Source organism: Elgaria multicarinata, chromosome 10, assembly GCF_023053635.1.
Source record: "Elgaria multicarinata webbii isolate HBS135686 ecotype San Diego chromosome 10, rElgMul1.1.pri, whole genome shotgun sequence".
Classification (NCBI taxonomy): Eukaryota; Metazoa; Chordata; class Lepidosauria; order Squamata; family Anguidae; genus Elgaria; species Elgaria multicarinata.
Window position 1 is genome coordinate 89,466,230 of NC_086180.1, and position 19,909 is coordinate 89,486,138.

General features: G+C 40.0%; 1 protein-coding gene across 1 annotated transcript in view; it reads right to left on the reverse strand.

Annotated features, from left to right (window-relative positions):
- The window catches only part of LOC134404534 (ADP-ribosyl cyclase/cyclic ADP-ribose hydrolase 1-like), a 37,931-nt gene extending 18,713 nt beyond the window's left edge, over positions 1-19,218 (reverse strand). Inside the window, exon 1 of the mRNA XM_063135256.1 lies at positions 18,923-19,218. Coding sequence (XP_062991326.1) covers positions 18,923-19,161 — 239 coding nt within the window. The 5' untranslated portion in view covers positions 19,162-19,218. The remainder of the gene's footprint in view (positions 1-18,922) is intronic.
- Between the last annotated feature and the right edge of the window lie 691 nt (positions 19,219-19,909).

The window sequence follows — 19,909 nt, forward strand, 5'->3', positions numbered from 1 at the left end:
CCAAATACAAAGGAGCAGTCAGTGGGCACTGTGACTTCCCAAGCTCTTTATAGGAAGACATCTGAATAAGATGGGTCTCCAGTTACATGCACATAACTGAGAAGTTCTCTTTGCTGGGTTGCTCAGCTCAAAGGTGACATATGAGGTCAAGGTTCCTAAACATCAAGCCTGAGTAGATCTGAGATCACCCCTGGCATTTCCAGGTAGGGCTGGAAATATTCCTGCCTGAAACCCAGGAGACTTGCTGCCAGTCAGTGTCAACAATACTGGGCTAGATGGACTATGGTCTGACTCAGTATAAGGCAGCTTCCTATGTTTTAGACCAGCGGTCCTGCCCCCTTGGGGGCAGTGGGATTGCATAGGGGGGTGCTAAGAGGCAAGGGGGCGGCAGGGGGGCACTAAGAGGCGGAGAGGCAGCAGGAGGGTGCTCGAGGTGGTCTTTTCTGTACCAGGAGTTTTGGTTACAGAAGGAAATTTCTGATGGCTATCCTGCACTATGGAGAGTGGTTCAGAAGCTCCTGGTTGCATTTCCAACATCATATTTGGTGTAATGTGGTTTTTGTGTGGTCTGCCTACTTCTCTCCAAGCAAAGAAATCGACTCCAGATTACAAAACGTGGTGATTTAAGACTCATGTTAAGTGACTTTAAACCAGACATTGGGAAACTGGTACGGCCGGGGAAGGCAACGGCAAACCACCCCGCTATAAGGCCTGCCAAGAAAACGTCAGCGAAAGCTGGCGTCCCTCCAAGAGTCAGTAATGACTCAGTGCTTGCACGAGAGGTTCCTTTCCTCTTCCGAGGTACTCTACCCTAGTTACTAAATGTGATATCTAATATTCTTGCTAAATGACTATCAGAGTTTGAAAAGATGCTATCACTGGATTAAGTTCACCAATTATGTTTAATTGAATAAACTAAAAAAAATGTAATTGGATTTTGAATAAATATTCAATTAATTGTTACTGTTTTGAATTTTATTGTTATTATCTTCCTTAGTGGGTCATTGAAAACTGCTATTCTGAATAATGATTTTTATAGGGTAGGGTAGGGGGCACTGGGAATGAGTTTGTGGAACCAAGGGGACGGTTACCTGAAAAAGTTTGGGAACCACTGTTTTAGACCATACTTGTAAGTTTGAAATTTTTAATGGAATATACTCGCCCTGTGTCTTACCACTGAATTTCTCCTAAATTAAAATGTATATCTGAGCTGAATGGAACTTAAACTACCGATTTTCTAGATGAAGCAAATGTTTATGATCCATAGTTCAGTTCTAACCACTCTTTGTGATTTTTTTTAAAAATGTTTTGCTGTATATGTAGTAGGCAAACAAGGAAATAGGGTGAAATAGGTGTGCTTACCACAACCCCTCGGGTACGTGACATTTCGCTTGGTGTGCAATGGAGATTTTACAGTTTCCTGTTAAAAATGGAGGTGGTTATGCTAACACCCCCATCTCTGATCTTTTCACATCCAAAACAGGTTCCTTAGACAGGGCCAAACAGTGACCACGTGATTTTTAATTGAAAAATGAATGATTGAAGAAAATAGGCTGCAGTAGAACAGTGCCATCTAGTGGTGGAATAAAAACCTATCGTAAATAGCAGGATTTAATCTATGTAAAAATAAGGGGTTCATCAGATGAGCGTTTTATTTAGGGCTGTGCACCGCTTCGGATCCGAATCCCAAATCTGAAGTGGATTGGGGTGATTTGAACCTCTCTAAAACAGATCCAAGGCAGATCAGGGGAGCCCCGAACTAATCCAAAGTGGATCGGTCCGAATCAATTCAGATCGATACGGACATTTTTTCAAGGACTACAGATGGGAATTTACAAAAATGCATTCATCTCCATAATTTTTAAAGGTAAAGACATGAAATTTGGCACCATAATAGCACTTAAGTAGGGCTTTAGGTGTGCCAAGTTTGAAGTACATTAGTTCTATCCCTGATTTTTAGGATTGTTTTTCAAGTTTGAGGTTTTAAAATTATTTTTTAAAAAAACACTGTCATTTTTAAAGGCAAAGACAAGTAATTTAGCAACATGATAGCACCTATATAGGGCTTTAGGCATGCCAAGTTTGAACCACATCGGGTCATCCCATGATTTTTAGGAATTTTTAAAAAGATTTTCCCCATAATAATTTACTCTTCCCATATTGCTCCCAGCCAGGTGTGTATTGCAGTCAGCTTCTTACCTGAATGGGAAGGAAGGGATGAGTTAACTTCAAAAGACTTAAGTAGGGGAGATTTGCACTTACGGATGGGTCTGCATCCTTTAGACAACAATGCCCGCCTCCTGTCGTAAAATTGATGCCTTTTAATCCAACTTTTTTTTTTATAAACGGAATGTGCTGCGATCTCCTGTTGTGTGCAGGAAAAGCAGCGTGATATAAACGGCTGCCGGGGTGGAGAAGTGATGGTAAGGAAACGTGATTTTTCCTCGTGTGATGACTCTTTAAAACCGGTTTGCTGGGGGAAACTGTGGGAGATGCCCTGTTTGTTTATGACAGCATGAAATTGACCCGCAAACTTCCAGGAGCGGACAGTCACAGGCGTGCTATAAATTGCTCGTTTAGAGTTCCCCACAGAAGCAAGTCAAATGCCACTTATAACTTTGTGTGGCTTATAGACTCAAATGATGTCAAATCTGAAAGTGAATGTAATAGTTCTCCCTGAGGATCGATCTGCTTATTGTTTAAAACCTTCAGCCTAGAATGCCATAATTTGTGGACTTTAGCAGTAATAGAAACATTGCTGGTAAATTTACAACTTTCAGATCCATAGAACCAATGTTTGCATTTCAATCAGTGAATCAAAGTATATATTAAACAAGAAATAAGTACCTGGAGGAAATGTTTACTTTTTATTCATTTATATCCGGTTTTTCCTGAACTCTATCCTGTTACCCACCCCACACCCCCATTTCTCCATCTGTATATCTGGCAGCGGCTGCTCTGGGCAAGTGGAGGTAAGGAAAAAGTGGGGATGGCTTTCAGATAAGGCCTGGGAAGAGGGAGTACAAATCACTCACATTCCTCTATCGTTAATTTCTACAATCAGCATAATTAAGTGGCAAAGCCGTTCCTGGACTCTACCACTTCAAGCTGCAAGTAGGAGTGTGAGGAGGGGTATGTTTTAATCTATTCCCCAAACCCCTGCACATAAATGTTTAGAAGAGAAAAAGTTCCACCGGTATTTTCCCTAACATGCTGTTTTTCCATACATAGGGGGTTGTTGATGCTGTTAACTTATGGAAGAACATTAAAAGACACAATCTCAACACTCTCTCTGGAACTGTAGGCTGAATTGGTACAGTTCAGGGAAAGCATTGCCATTTGACTGCATAAACTGTCTACAAAAAGCAACATAAGGCGCAATCCTATGCATGTTTAGACAGAAAAAGGTCCTACAACTCTCAGCATTCCCCAGCCAGCTTGGGACACACTGAGAATTGTAGGATATTTTTTTCTGTTTAAACATGCATAGCATCATGTTCTTATAGGTTAACATGGGTATGGCAAAACCATAAACCTTCTAATTGTGCTAATACATAATTCAAGCTGAATTTAAGCACAAATAATTATTAGAACAAAAGCATGTTTATTTAGCTCAGAAGTGAGTGACTGAACTGGGTTTTTCAGCCCAGCTGGGTTAACTTGAGTGTCTAGAAATATTTTAATTTAAATACTGTTTGTCACATAGAGACAAACAGGACAGGGGAGGAGAAAAAGAAACTTGGCCAAGAATTTGTGACTCAAGAGGGTTTTGTGTTTGAAGCAAAGTTAGGAACTGGAACAAAGAAGTCCTTTTCCTTCCACAAATACAGTCTTTGAATCACTTAGGAGTAGGAGGTATTGACCTTCCCTGGAACTCAAAATCAAGTAAAATAATGAAAGAAGGGTTGAGATAGATGTCACGCCTAAGGCTACAAGACATTCCATCTGATACCACGCTGGTGAGTAAGGGTATTACTGAGGCGGCCTCAAAGGGGTGAAAATGAAGATTACGGTTTTAGAGATATTGATAATTGAAACATTAAAAATAGAAGAAAACATCCCTGATTATATTGATGTTCAGAAAGGTCCTGCTTAGTGATCAAAGAACTTCAAAGAGAATGGTACTCTTGTGTTCATGCAAGTAAGCTGGAAGGGCCTTTAAAACAGCGAGTGGTGCGGGGGGGGAGGGGCGGCAATTATTATTATTATTATTATTATTTCCTACCTGCCTCTCCATCCTGATCAAGGCGGGGAACAACAGTAAGTATAAAATACATAAAATACTGATTAAAAACAAAGCATACGTTGTTAAAACTTCCTAAAAATCATCCTAAAATTCCACTGGATAGGCCTGCTGGAAGATATCAGTCTTTACAGCCTTCTTAAATGCTAAAAGACTGTTGAGTTGATGAATCGCCTCCGGCAGGCCATTCCACAGTCTGGGAGCAGCAGAAGAGAAGGTCTTCAGGGTAATGCCTGTCAGCCTAGTTTTGGCTGGCTGAAGGAAATTATTCCCAGAGGACCTGAGTGTGCAGGGTGGATTGTATGGGAGAAGGCCATCCCGGAGGTAGCCTGGACCCAAACCATGTAGGACCCAAACCATTATCACCTTTAAAGGTGATAATCAACACTTTATAGTTCACCTGGAAACTAACTGGCAGCCAGTGAAGAGATTTTAAAACTGGTGTAACGTGGTCACCCCTAGGTGTACCGGTGACCAGCTTGGCTGCCATATTTTGGAATAGTTGAAGTTTCCAGACTAGGCACAAAGGTAGCCCTATGTACAACCCATTGCAGAAGTCGAGCCTCAAAGTTACCAGCGCATACACTACCATCTTTAGGTCTTCCAACTCCAGGAAGGGGCGCAGCTGGTGTATCAGCCGAAGCTAACAGTAGGCACTCCCGGCCGTCGCAAAGTGCACTTCCCAGGACGTCCAGACAGTGTACGATTCCCCCCGGCCATACTAATGGCACCATTAACTCAGCAGAGGAAAAGGGACAAAGGGCATGGGTCAGGGTGGACCCACACCTGACCGCTCTCAAAGGCTGGAGAGTAGGTGGGCCTGGGCCCATCCTAGCACTGGGCAGTTCCCCTGGGCCCATGAGGTCCGGATGCGGGGGCGTCCGCTGCCCTCACAGGCCCAGACTGATTTTTGATACAACGCTAGTTAGAACACAGGCAGTCAGGCAGACAAGAAGAACAGGCAGCAGCAGGATAACAAGCAAGAGTTTGGGAGCTACATTATATGCTTTTAGATGCCAGGTGAAGACCGTTTTATTCTCCCAACATTTTAACAATCTATAAATACACTTTAACATGCTGTTTTAAATTTGTAATTTTGCATTGCTGCTGTTTTTATCTGGTTGAGCTTTTATATTGTATTTTATATTATGGTTTTATACTGTTGTTTTATACTATGAATGGTTTTAATTTTTGTGAACCGCCCAGAGAGCTCTGGCTATTGGGCGGTATAGAAATGTAATAAATAAATAAATAAATAAATAAGCGTTCAAACACGCTAATTCAATCAGGTACGTAATACAGTCTAGAAGCAGAGTCATTAGCCAGTCCAAAAGGTCAGGAAACGGGACATCGATCTCAGGCATGGTTCAGGAGGCAAGAAGCAAGGTGAAAGCAGAATGGACCAAGTTGTTCCAATGTTGGTTGGATTTTCTGTGAAGGTTTTTAAACTCAAAGCCTGCTGGAGCCCCATCCAGAGCTCTGCTGCCATAATCAAGCCTCCCTTTACAGAGCCATTCTCAGAAGTCACTTTCTCCTGAGGCCACCTTTCCTGGACGGTCCTGCAACCATCTCACCCCAGGGCTCAGACTTCTATAGGTCTAGTGGCAGTCCCTGGTCTGAGGTGCCCTGGGTTTCTGGGGCCTCTAGCTCTTCCTCCGAAGAGGAGTCCTCCAATGGGGGCATGACAGTTAAAACCAAACCAACACTTAAAAAGAATTTCTTACTTATAAATATTAACATGCAGTAGAACACTTAGGCCACAGCTAGACCTAAGGTTTATCCCTGGATCATCCAGGGGTCAAACCTGTTCATCTAGGTGACACACAGGGGATCCAGAGCTCAGGCAGGGGCGAACCCTGGATGATCCCAGGATAAACCTTAGGTCTAGCTGTGGCCTTAGACGGAAATAAAAGGTGATAAAAAGAAAAATGAAGGGGGAACCCATCATTAGCAGGGTTCAGAGTCCTGCTTTGGTGAGCAAATTGCCACTTTTCTTTCTATCCATTCATTCACCTTGCCATTTGGAAATCTTAAGGCATATGGGATAACATTCCACCAAGATCTGTACAGCTCCAAACAAAGCCATATATTGTAAGTTCAAGATCATGAAGAATCCAGTGAGAATTTAAAACAAATGCCCCTCCCATAATTAATGGAGTTGTTTTTAATCTGAAAAATACATTTTAATACTTTTCATGGCAGTTCCATTTTACCCATTGCTTATTAAAAGAGCAATCCTATGCATGTTCTTTCTCAGACATAACCCCCACTGTGTTCAATGTGTTGGGTTATTGTGCCAGAACTTTTCTCCTTCTGGAACTCTGTTTTTGCTCAGAAACAAACACACATCACGCAGGTCTTACACAGCAGAGCTGGTTTATTTCCTTCAGGCTTCTGTGCAGTTCAATTCAGATCAGTTCAGATCAGCACACTGAGGCATACACAGAGAGCAGTGATCATAGAGCAGTGATCAGTAAGCAGTGATCAGTTCCATTTTACACAAGTGAGAAACTATATACACATCTTACACAATTCTTATCTACATTACATACAGCTGTGATGAGGCTAACTTAGAATCTTGGCAAGGTTCCCAGAACAGCCTCTATCTCAAGGTAATTGCCCACAGATAGTCTTTCTCTGTTTAACCCTGAGATAGCCATACACACACAATTTTAATGACTAAGCAAGTATTTCTTTTCATATACTTAACAGTCCTCCTCTTGCGCATGTTGTTTAAATTGTGTTACAATCTGAGACCCAGCTTTAAAAGCATCTCTTTGTGTTTTACCATTGATACTGGTTTTGTGAATAAATCAGCCAACATCATTTCAGATGGACAATATTCAAGCTTAATCCAGCCCTTCTGAATTATATCTTTCACATGAGAATAACGAACATCCACATGTTTAGTTCTTGGTTTACACTTTTCAGATGTAGCCATACTAATACATGCCTGATTATCCTCAAATATGGTTACTGGTGTCTCAATTTCCAACCTTAGATCAGCAAATAATTGTTTATACCATTCAATCTCATTACAAGCCAGAGATAAGCTGATATATTCTGCTTCTGCACTAGAGGTTGCTACACAATTTTGTTTTCTTGTATACCAATCAATCAAGGATTGATTGTAAAAGAATGCTGCTCCACTGGTAGACTTTCTATCAATTGCGTTAGCCCAGTCAGCATCTGCATAAACACAGAAATTTCCATCTTTGTGTGTAGATATTTCCAATTTGTGATTGATTGTACCTTTTAGATATCTCAATACACGTTTTACAGCTGTCCAATCAGTTACAGAAGGTTTTGTCATTTTTCTGCTTAAAAGATTTACAGCAAATGTAATATCTGGTCTACTTAGGTTTGCTAGATAAAGTAAACTTCCAATCACACTCTGATATTTCTGTATGTCTTCCATTTCAGTACTGTCTGTCTGATTTTGAAAATCAGTGACCATAGGAGTGGCAACAATTTTACAATTCTCCATGCTGTGTTCTTCCAGCAATTTTTTAATTTTGCCACTTTGTTCAATCAGAAATGACCCTGTGTTAGAATCTTTTGAAATTTGCATTCCCAAATAACTTTTCACTGAACCAAGGTCTTTTAACTCAAAATGTCTTTGCAGCTGGTTTACAAATGTGTTTTTCTGTTCTTCTTCATTAAAAACCAGTAACAAATCATCTACATAAATCAGCAAATACACTACATTTGAACCATCCTGTTTTGTGTACAAACAATGATCAGCTTTGCTTTGTTCAAAACCCATTTTGATCAATACATTGTCCAGTTTCTTATTCCAACACCTTGCTGCTTGCCTCAAACCATATATGGATTTTTTCAATTTACAAACTAACCCTGGATTTTTAACAAAACCTTTTGGTTGAGTCATGTAAATTTCCTCTGTTAAATCTCCATATAAGAAAGCTGTTTTGATGTCAAAATGAAATACATTCAATTGTTTTTCTGCTGCAATTTTTAACAAAAGTTTTACACTTGAGTATTTTGTTGTAGGTGCATAAACTTCTTCAAAATCTATTAGATATTTTTGAGCAAATCCTCTTGCTACCAATCTTGCTCTGTAACGTTCCACTTGTCCTTTCTCATTTTGTTTTACTTTGAATACCCATTTACAGGTAATGGCTTTACGACCTTCAGGTAAAGGTACTAGCTCCCACGTTTCATCTTTTTCCATTGCTCTGATTTCCTCTGACATTGCTTCATGCCAGCCCTGAGCTTCTGTAGGTTCCATTTCCTGAATTTCCTCAAATGAAGTAGATTCATAGGCTATTAGTAAAGCTCTATGAGAAACCTGTTTGCTTTGGTATTCATCTGAATAACGAATTGGAGCTTTGCGTTCCCTTTCTGATCGTCTTGGCATAGTTACAGGCATAGTTTCCTCCTCTACAGTTTCTTCCCCCTCCCTCTCTTGCTGAGATTGTTCAGGAATTTCTTCTGTTTCTACAGCTTTCTGTTCTACAGGCAAACTTACATACTGTTTTGTTTCCTGCATTTGTTCATGAAAAACTACATCTCTGCTCACAATTACACTTTTGTGATATGGAGACCACAAACGATAGCCTTTTGTTTGTGTATCATATCCCAACAGTTTACATTCCAAACCTCTTTGAGCTAGTTTTCCTGGTCTGTTTTCTTTCTGAATATGAGCAAAACATTTACTTCCAAAAACCCTTATATGTGACACTCTAGGTTTTCTTTTGTAAAACATTTCATATGGGGTTTTTTCATGTACAGAGTGGTAAAGCCTGTTTAACAAATAATTTGAGGTGGACAAAGCTTCTGCCCAGAACAGATTAGACAATCCTGACTCTTTCAATAGAGCTCTTAACATGTTCTGCAAGGTTCTGTTTTTCCTTTCTGCAACTCCATTTTGAAATGGTGAATATGGAGCAGTAAGGTCATGTTGTATACCCTCATCACTGAGGAATTTTTTAAATTGGTTGCTAAGAAATTCACCTCCCCGGTCCGTTCTTAGATTAGCTATAGGTTCTTTAAATCTATTTTTACTCCACTTAACAAAGGCTTTGAACTTTCCAAAAGTTTCACTCTTCTGTTTTAACACATACACAAATCCAAATCTACTGTAATCATCAACAATAGACAAGAAAAATCTGTTTCCTCCTTGACTTGTCTCAAAAGGACCTGCAAGATCTGCATGAATTAATTCAAAAATTCTTTTTGTTGTTCTCTCACTATGTTTTGGAATGTTTGACTTATGACACTTGGTTTCACTGCATACATTACATTCTACATAGTTAGAACATGGTTTGATTTTCACCCCTTCACACAATTCTGGAATCTTAGAAATTATTTTATAGTTGGCGTGACCAAACCTTTTATGAGTTAAATGGATACACTCTTGGTGTGGTTTGCAATTGGCTATTGTTTTTGTTGTGACTTTGCTGGCTACAACTTCATTTTCTGTACAAGTATTAATTACATACAAAGATTCTTTCATTATTCCCTGCACACACACCTTGTTTCCCTGTTTTATAGTACAATTTTCTTCAGTAAAACAAACCTCATACCCCATTTCTGTTAACTGAAACACACTTAGAAGGTTTGTTTCCAATTCTGGTACATATAAAACACTTTGTAGTTCAACTCCCAGACAATCAAAATATACATTACCCACACCACAAATCTGGATTTTTGTTCCATTTGCAAGGGTAACACACTTTTGCTCTGAAGTAGAAGTTTCCAAGGTTACAAATGAAAGTTTGTCTTTTGCCATACTTATTGAAGCCCCAGAGTCCAAAAACCAAGGATTCATTGTCTCTTTGACTCTTGCTAGAAGACACTTCTTTGTTGATTCAGCTTCATTCATGTTGTTTTCTTCTCTCCACTTTGCTGTCAACAGCTTCTTCTTCTTCTTGTTGCAATCCCGCCTTAAGTGTTCTGTGGAACCACAGTTAAAGCATTTCCTTGCCTTTAATGCAGCCACCACATCAGAAGTTTTATGGCTTTGTTGAAATTCAGCCACAGGATGTTTAAGGCTCTGTTGTTTTGAAGCTTGTCTTCTTTCATAGGTTTCCAGTAGTTTTCCAGCTACATACTCGAGGGTTAAATTTTTCTCCTCTTGACTTTCCATCATGGTGACAACCGCGTCGTACGATGAATCAAGACTTGACAAAATCACATAGACTTGGTGTATAGTTGTAAACTCCATCCCTCGTGCCCTGAGTTGATTGAAGATTTCTCTCATGCTTTTCAAATGGTTTGACATAGACTCCCCTGGTTTCAGCTTCATTCCATACAGCTTCCGGGTTAGAATTACTTTACTGCCCGCTGTTTCTCTTTGATATACAGCTTGTAGTGCATTCCAGCACTCTTTTGATGTATTCAAAAACTGAATGAAGGAAATTTGAGAGTCTTCCACAGCTAATGCAATAACTGCCATTGCTTTTGCATCGTCCTTAAACCATTTAGCATTCTGTGGATCTGCTCTATCTGGTGGATCCTCTGTGACTACATACCACAGTTCAGCCTGAATCAGATACATTTGCATTTTGTAAGACCATAATGCATAGTTAGAGTCATTCAGCTTTTCTAACAATTGATGCAAACCAGACATATTAGCTCCTGCCATTTCCTCTGCTTTAGGAATTGGTATCTCACCGTCCTTCTGCTCAGAGTCCTCCTCAGAGTCAGCCGACTGAGATTATTCCTCACTTTGCAGCACTGGCTTTAGCTTGATGTCTTCCTCCATCAACAGTCTTCTGTTTTAGCAGACTCCTGGTTCTGGTTCTGATACTGCACCATTCCCATCAAGTTCTGGTTCTTCTGCCTGGGTTAAGCTGGCGTAGGCTTCCTGGACTGGACTGGGCCCATAACCTTTGTTGGGTTATTGTGCCAGAACTTTTCTCTCTCTGGAACTCTGTTTTTGCTCAGAAACAAACACACATCACGCAGGTCTTACACAGCAGAGCTGGTTTATTTCCTTCAGGCTTCTGTGCAGTTCAATTCAGATCAGTTCAGATCAGCACACTGAGGCATACACAGAGAGCAGTGATCATAGAGCAGTGATCAGTAAGCAGTGATCAGTTCCATTTTACACAAGTGAGAAACTATATACACATCTTACACAATTCTTATCTACATTACATACAGCTGTGATGAGGCTAACTTAGAATCTTGGCAAGGTTCCCAGAACAGCCTCTATCTCAAGGTAATTGCCCACAGATAGTCTTTCTCTGTTTAACCCTGAGATAGCCATACACACACAATTTTAATGACTAAGCAAGTATTTCTTTTCATATACTTAACACAATGGAGCTTACTCCTAGGCATGAATAGCTGGGCCCTCGTCTATACGACAGTGGGATATGCTCCTCATTAAATAAAAACCCAATTTTTCATTGATTCAAATGTAGGTAAAGAGTGTCACACTGCAGCAGCAACAGTGATTTATTTCCTGAATTATTATTTTTTATAGTGAGTTATTAATGCGCACATGCGCATTAGCACATTATTTCATATACGATTATAAAGAGTAGAAGCCAACGAAGCTATAAATCTTATCTGTGGAGCTTTGCAGACTAATATAACACACAAACCAAGTGGAAGCAGTGGGGAGGACGAGGCTACAGAGGGAGGCTACAGAGGGAAATGAAGGAGGCTGGCTGCTTTGTTCCCATTGCTCCTCATAAGGAAATTCAAAGAAACAGCCTCCACGAACAGGGAGCGGGGGGACGACGAGGAGGATACAGAGGGAAAGGAATATATATATATATATATATATATATATATATATATATATATATATATATATATATGAACGAATTTGTATTACGAAGCTTTCTCTGCAGCACTCCGGAGAGAGACTTCAAACTAAAATCGGCACGAATGAAGGAGGCAGTGGATTGGAGCAAAATCGGGAAATGGGCCAATCACGTTATCCTACCCGCAAAGCTCCGCCCACATGTCAAAATCCGACATAACTCCCCCAAAGACACACAGCCATAACGTGGTTCAAAGTTGGACCCGATCTAAAAGTCGTGGTAAATCGCAAATGCAAATATGCGCATTACTGCAGTTAAAACCCAGCACTGAGGTGAATGGACGGCTGCGTCATGTAACCTAAAACACTAATATACGCATTTAGGTTGGGGTAAAGAAGCCGTATAGAAAACCCCGGTTGAAGTTTCCTATTTAATGCAGAGCAAACTGCAATCTGTTCTGAATGCCTGGGGCAACCTCTATACTGATTTTAGTAAATTGGAATTTTATCATGCAACTAATGCAACTGGGCCAAACTTAGAATTTATTTATGTAATACATTTATATATCGCCCCATAACCGAAGCTCTCTGGGCAGTTTACAAAAGTTAAAAACAGTAAACATTAAAAGTATACAAAATTTAAAACCATCAAAAACATAAAATCAACAGTATAAAAACAACAGTATCCATTTAAAAACAACAGTTCTGGGGGGTCTGTTAAAAAACAAACTTAGTGTTGTTAAGTGCTGTTAAAAGCCTGGGAGAAGAGGAAAGTCTTGACCTGGCGCCTGAAAGATAAGTGTTGTTAACAGAACTGAAGCCTTGCTGCACCTGTTAACTATTTCCAGCTTGTTCAGGGCGTAATGTAATTGTAAACAGCCTAGAGAGCATTGGCTGTTGGTGTTATAGAAATGAAATAAATCATAATCATAATATACTTATTTTAATTCCTGTTTTGGGTTACCCCATAATGTAAGGTTTTCATGCGAATGAGGATTTCATGTGAATGAGGATCAAAGTCCAGAGGATCCTAAATGTTCCGTATTTTACTGGGTGCTGTGTTGTGAGAGAATATATGGTTTGGTTCTGTAAATGTTGTGAGCCTAGATTCTAGAACAGGCCCCCCGTGCCTTCCAACCATGCTGTTTTCAATTATAGCCCATTCTTGGAAATCCTAATTTTGTCGTTTATTCCACCTGGTGCCATGCTTGACCAGATTAAGAATTTCAAAACCACTGCTCTCAATATGGAGTAGCAATTTTCAAGAATGCCATTCAGGTCTTTGAAAATCAAATAAATTTTGTTTGCTTTTTAAATTGCCCTGAAAGCTCCAGATTGTAAAAATTCCTCCTGAAAATAATATTCATTGTTAATATTCCTTCCAGCTTACTCACCTGGCCTGCGCATGCTGGCACGGCTCTTAAAAAGACAGAATACTACAGACACAACCTTATTTGTCCGCTAACCTTGTAAACCGCCCAGAGAGCTTCTGTTATGGGGCGGTATATACATTTAATAAATAAATAAATAAATAAATTCATTTTCTCCAGGGTTTCAGACAGGGGTTGCCATTGAAATATATTGGTGCATCATCTTCAAATCAAAACATATATTTTTTCATAGAAATCAACTTGGAATCAAAATACTAACAGAGTGGGTTTTGAGAACAACTCCTGTCACCCACCAACACATCAGTTTCTAGGGATCATCTCCAAATACACAAATCAGAATGCAGCTGTTGACTGGGAACCCACAAGCAAGACATGAGTGCAAACAGTACCCTCCTGCCCATGTTCTGGCTGTTCACAGGCAGGCTGCCTCTGCTACTGGATGTAGCACATATCCATCAGGACTAACAGCCATTCATATCCTCCTCCAAGAATATGTGCAACCCCTATTAAGCCATGCAAGTTGGTGGCCATCACTACATCTTGTGGTGGCGAATTCCATAGTTTAACTATGTGCTGTGTGAAGAAGTCCTTCTATTTATCTGTCCTGAACCTCCCACCAATCAGCTCCATGGGATGGCCCCGGGTTCCAGTATTTTGAGAGAGGAAGAAAAATATCTCAATGTCCACATTTTCCACACCATGCATTATTTTGTACACCTCTATCATGTCTCCCCCTCCCATCCTTTTTTTCAAGCTAAATAATCCCAGCTGTGGTAACTTTCCCTCTTGGGTGAGATGTTCCAACCTCTCGATCATTTTCCAGTTCAACAATATCTTTTTTTAATTATGAACAGAACTGTACACAGTATTCTAAGTGTTGTCGCACCACAGATTTGTATAAAGGCAGTATGATATTGGCAGTTTTATTCTCAACTCATTTTCTAATTATGCCTAACATGGAGTTTGCCTTTTTTTACCACAGCTGCAAATGTTATCACCACCGACTCAGATCCCATTGGATTATACTTGAAGATGGGATTCCTCCCCTCCCATGTGCATCACTTTACACTTGCTTACACTGCACATTCTTCCAGTTTGGACATATTCTTTTGGAGCTCCTCACAATCCCTTTTTGTTTTAACCATCCTAAATAATTTGGTGTCATCAGCAAGGCTGGCCACTTAATTGCTCACTTCTAATTCCAGATAATTTATGAACAAGTTCAAAAGTGTTGGGCCCAATACAAAACCCGGTGGGATCCCAATATTGGGAGAATTTACCAGTTATTCCTATTCTCTGCTTTCTGTTCTTTAGGCAGTTACTAATCCATAAGAGGACTTCTCTTATTCCATGACTGCTAAGTTTGCTCAGGGATTATTGGTGAGGGACATTGTCAAAAACTTTTTGGAGGTCCAAGTAAACAATGTCTACCCCTGCATACGTGTTTATTGACACTCCCAAAGAACTTTAAAAGGTTAGCGAGACAGGACTTAACGTTGCGAAAGCCATGTTGGTTCATTTTCAGCAGGGCTTGTCCTTTAAATGCTTACTAATTTTATCTTTAATAATGATTCCAACCAATTTTCTTGGAGCAGACATAGAGCTAATTGACCTGTAATTTCCCAGATCCCCCCTAAATCCCTTTTTAAACATTGGTGTTACATTGGCCATCTTCATGTCCTTTGATATGGAGTACAATGTTAGGGACATGTTGCATATTTCAGTTGGAAGATCAGCAATTTCATATTTGAGTTCTTTAACAACTCTAGGATGGATACCATCTGGGCCCGGTGATTTATTTAATTTCAATTTGTCAATAAGGTTGAGAACTTCCACTTTTGTCACAACTGTTTGCCTCAGTTCATTGGACCCACTTCCTGAAAAGATCACTTCAGGCACAAGTATCTGTCCGATACCTTCTGCAGTAAAGAATTGATGCAAATAATTCATTTAGCTTCTCTGCAATCTCCTTGTCCTCTTTTAGTATTTCTTTAACTCCTTTGTCATCCAATGGTCCAACTGCTTCCCTAGCAGTAACGTATCCTAAACTGAATAAAAAAGGTATCAAACTTATTTCATTACAGGAACAAAAACTGACCAGACTGGCATTAAATTTCTCTTTGAGGGTAGCAATAGGCCAGCCTCTTCCAGTGAACCTGGAGGAAGTAGACTAGTTTAAGGAGTGTATGACAGACTACTTGACAGCTTTATCTTCCAATAACTCCATCATCTGCTGAATCAGCTGTCTCACTCTGTCTAATGGCCATTCCTAGACGGAAGAGATAAAGGAAAGAAGGAAGTCTTTGCAGACATGTATTGCCCCTCCTATGTCTCTCAGTTTCTTCAAGCTTTGTCTGCCAGATGCTTACGCCAAAAGATCTAATCAAAGACCATTGGACCTTGCATATGTTAGTTCATATTTTATGTTTATCAAGGGGTTTTGTATTTAATTTTAAGAGTATATCTAAATTCATCTTTAGTTTTGTTATTACTCTTGATAACACTTTTCTTTAGATTTCTTTTAAAGACTGTGGTAATAACAAAGGACAGAGGGTTTGTAAGACAGAGAAAGGATTTTCTCCTTGGCTCAGAAATCCATATTGGAATAGTGTTTCCCTTTTGAACCAATGAAATATGTGCTAAGAGCATCTCTTCTCTGAGTCAGAAGGAAACAGTGTAGGCTTACGCACACAGACTTGTGAATATTTTTTAGTCCCCATGAAAATTTGCATGGATTTTTGTGTGCATGAAAAAAAATGGTTTTTTGTGCACACTTCCCCCAAAATGTACACATTTTTGTGCACACTCTGGCATATGTACAGATTGATTCCCATTGAATACAGCATTCTTGCTCTTGTTTTTGCAAGTACATGAATTGGAGCACATTTGAAGTTGCATTTTTGTCTGCAGTTTTTTGTTTTGTGAACTGTGTCGCAAACAACAGAAATACACATCCTTTGGCAGCAAACTGCATTCCAGTTTGTGCTTAAGTTTAGGAAGTGCAAATATGGTATGTTTGCATGGAAATGAGAACTGTATGTAAAGCTATTGTAAAGCTCCGTTTCCCTCGGTGATAGAATCAGGGCTGCTCCAAGACATCTTGTTGCCTGAGGCAAAGGACAACATGGTTTCACCTCTTCATTCCATGTACAAAAGCCAATCAGATTGGCAGCTAAGTCTTCTACACCGGCAACAGGAGAGTGTCCTCCACCACACCTGAGGGGAGAAGGCTAGCTTTGGGGGTACAAAGTCCTGTCCAACACCTTGATATTCATCTCCAACCCTCCCAGCACCGGCCACTTATGGTGGCCACATAATACTGGGGCTGGGCTTGCCATGCTTCAGATTAATTATGCATGTTAGGACATTTCAATTTTTGGCGTAACATACTGTTGTGCGTCACTATACCCCAAGATATTATAGCAACCTATATTATACTAAATTGTGCCATCTTTACAAATGAATATCTACCTGAGCTCCTTCATATTACCTTGACAATGTTATCAACTGGACTTCAAAAGACGTACAACCATCATAGAGACCCACAAAGCCTCTACCTCTAGATAGCTGCCATATAAAAGAAATTAAGATGTTTGTAAAAGTTGGGCACATCTTGTCATGGTTGAAACCTTGGAGGTTGTGCTCTGTGTCCTGGAGGGTCTGAAACCTTGGCTACCCATGTCATAGAATAATCTACTGATGTTAGTGCACCAGAAGAGAGAGAAGGCACACAATAGATGGTTGAACATAAGGTAAATAGGTCCAAGGAAGAGACTGAGGCCAAATCTTCATAACCACAAAATGTGGTAACCTGTCATGTGTGAAACACAGTCACTAACTCTCCAAAATCAAGAGGAGGGATAAGTGTATATAATTCTCTAGAGGAGGGGAGAGAGAAACATTCCCCAGACCACATCAATACAGGAACGAGTATGCAGGGTTGCGTATTTTTCTGCATGTTTATGCTGGGAATCTATACTATACCATCATTAGCAGTACATAAACAGTGTGTGTGTGCGTTCGCACGCTGAGGGAAATACACAAATGTGTCAAATCTGGTGACTGCAATATTGACTTAGAGAAACACAGATCAGAAGCTAAACTGAGCTAACAGTTGTATACCGTTTTCCCCCTACACAGGAAAAAATTACAAACCTTTCTTTGAAGACTTGTCTGCTATGTATATATCGGTTCATAAAAAGTCAGTCACAGTATTGCCACACTGGTAAGGTTCACTGAATAGCCTTGCAACATACTGATAAAGCTAAAAAAATACACCTCAGACTTTTGCAGGATGCCTCCTAGCGCTAAATAATCTGTTACAAGCTACAATTTAAAAAGTAGATTGCAGTGCCACTGCCCCACCTCAAATCAGTCACATATTGTATCACTGATTTGGGAGGAGTATTCAGTACTTTTCTCCTAGCCCTGATCTAAAAATCTAAAGCTGTAATCCTAAACTTACCAGGGAGAAAATCCCATTTACAGTAATGGGATTGGTTTCTGAGTAAACATCATAGGACTGTGCTTCAAGGCTGCAACATGATGCACATTTATTTGTGAATAGGGTGTATGGAATTAAGTGGGACTTACTTCTGCATAAATACGCATAGGCTTGTTCTATCAGGCTGCACTCCTATTCACACTTATCTGGCCCTAAGCCCAACTGACTATAAGTGAATTTATTACCAATAAGCCCAATTGAATAGAGTTGGATATTTGTTAAGTCAACATATACATAGGATGGTGATCTCACTTTTGTCATGAACTCACTAGATGAACTTCACCAAGGCCACAGTGAGACCTAAGGTTTATCCTGAGATCATCCAGGGTTCGCCCCTGCCTGAGCACTGGATCCCCTGTGTGTCACCTAGATGAACAGGTTTGACCCCTGGACGATCCAGGGATAAACCTTAGGTCTAGCTATGGCCCAAGTCAGAACTTTTCCAGCCTCACAGCCTCATCTGTAGTATGGAGACATCAGTGACCTACCTTACATAGCTGTTGTAAGGATAACAAAATACATTGTAAACTTCCTTGAGTGCCATTTTTGATAGAAAGGCGGGAACAAGTCAAATAAATAAATAATACATCAAGCCTTTCAAACACTTTGTAATGTAAAGCATTATTTTTTTAGAAATGCATCCTTGACCCATCAAGTCACTGTTACATACACAGCCATGCAGCCTTACACACTATATATACTCCCCCTACACACACAAGATTTCGTTTTAAATTCCTGCTTCAAATTTGATACTATCAAATACCATATTTTGCTGGAAGGATTCCTCTGCCTTTAACAGCTACATAATGAGCCAAAATTCAACAAGTGAAGTTTCCCCATCGCTACATTATGGAAAAAGGTAAATAACGTTTGATCATGCAAATAATTAAAACATAGGAACCCTAGTCAGAGATTGTTCAGCTAGTTTTCAATTTATTTATTTATTGCTACTAAAAAAAATAAAAATGCTTGTCCCCCTTGTCCAGCTACCGTCCCCTCCAGTCTACATCCTGCTCTGTTATTTATAAGTGTATTTTAGTACTCACCTGAGGCCAGGGTTCACTGTAAGAATATAGTTGTAACATCTCCCCAGGATGATTTCCTGCAGGTGTTCAGTGGTCCCTTCGCCTTTCCACTGCAGGTCTTCTGAGCCGCTGTTCTCCTTCCTTCCAGGTCTGAGTACAGCAACCAACGCAATAACAACCAGCACAACTAACAGAACCATGACCCCAGCCCATATCCATTTATGCCGGGCTCTCCTGGTCGAGCTATTTTGAAAAGGCATCTTGATGGAAGTTTCTGAAAAGCAGCAACAGCTGCTGCTGCTTCCTTCGTCACTGGCAGAAAAGTAGTTTTCTAATGTCACAGTCACTATTCCTGCTCCCCCTCCCTTCCTCTCTGTTTCTCTTCCCCCCCCCCTCTGCCCCACTCATCCCCCATGTAAATGTAAAGACAAAGTAGCAGAGGGGCGTGGCTTGGATTCCTGTTGGTTCAAGCAAAAAGCCGTCACGTGAAGCAACACAGTATAAAAGTCACTCAGGACCGCTGAGAGATTATCAGTTTGCACTTTCTGTCAGATTTAAAGGGTGTTGCAGCAGTGACCAGTCATTCCAGTTTAAACTAGTCTGTATTTTGACCTGCCATGTCATCTTGGTCATAAACTTCTCACAGGCTTGGTATTCCTTTCCCACCCTTGGAGGAAAATATGCAGAGGATCATTTTGTAAAGTACACTGAAGATTATTTGAACTAAGAAGCAAGGAATGTCCTCTAGCTTTTAAAGCTTAACATTTAAAACATTGTTTTTGTATCTTGCTAATTTTGTCTTTTTTAAGGGAGTCTACAACCCCCTTAAGTTAGTATCTTTGCAGTTAATGTAAGCTATGTTGGACTTAAAGGCCCCTTCCAACTCTACTATTTTATGATTCTATGAAATATACTGGTTTAAGTAATACGTAGAATCATATTACTTAAACCATATTACATATTTGAAATTCTACTTTTAAATAAATACTAACAAGATAGACAAAATAA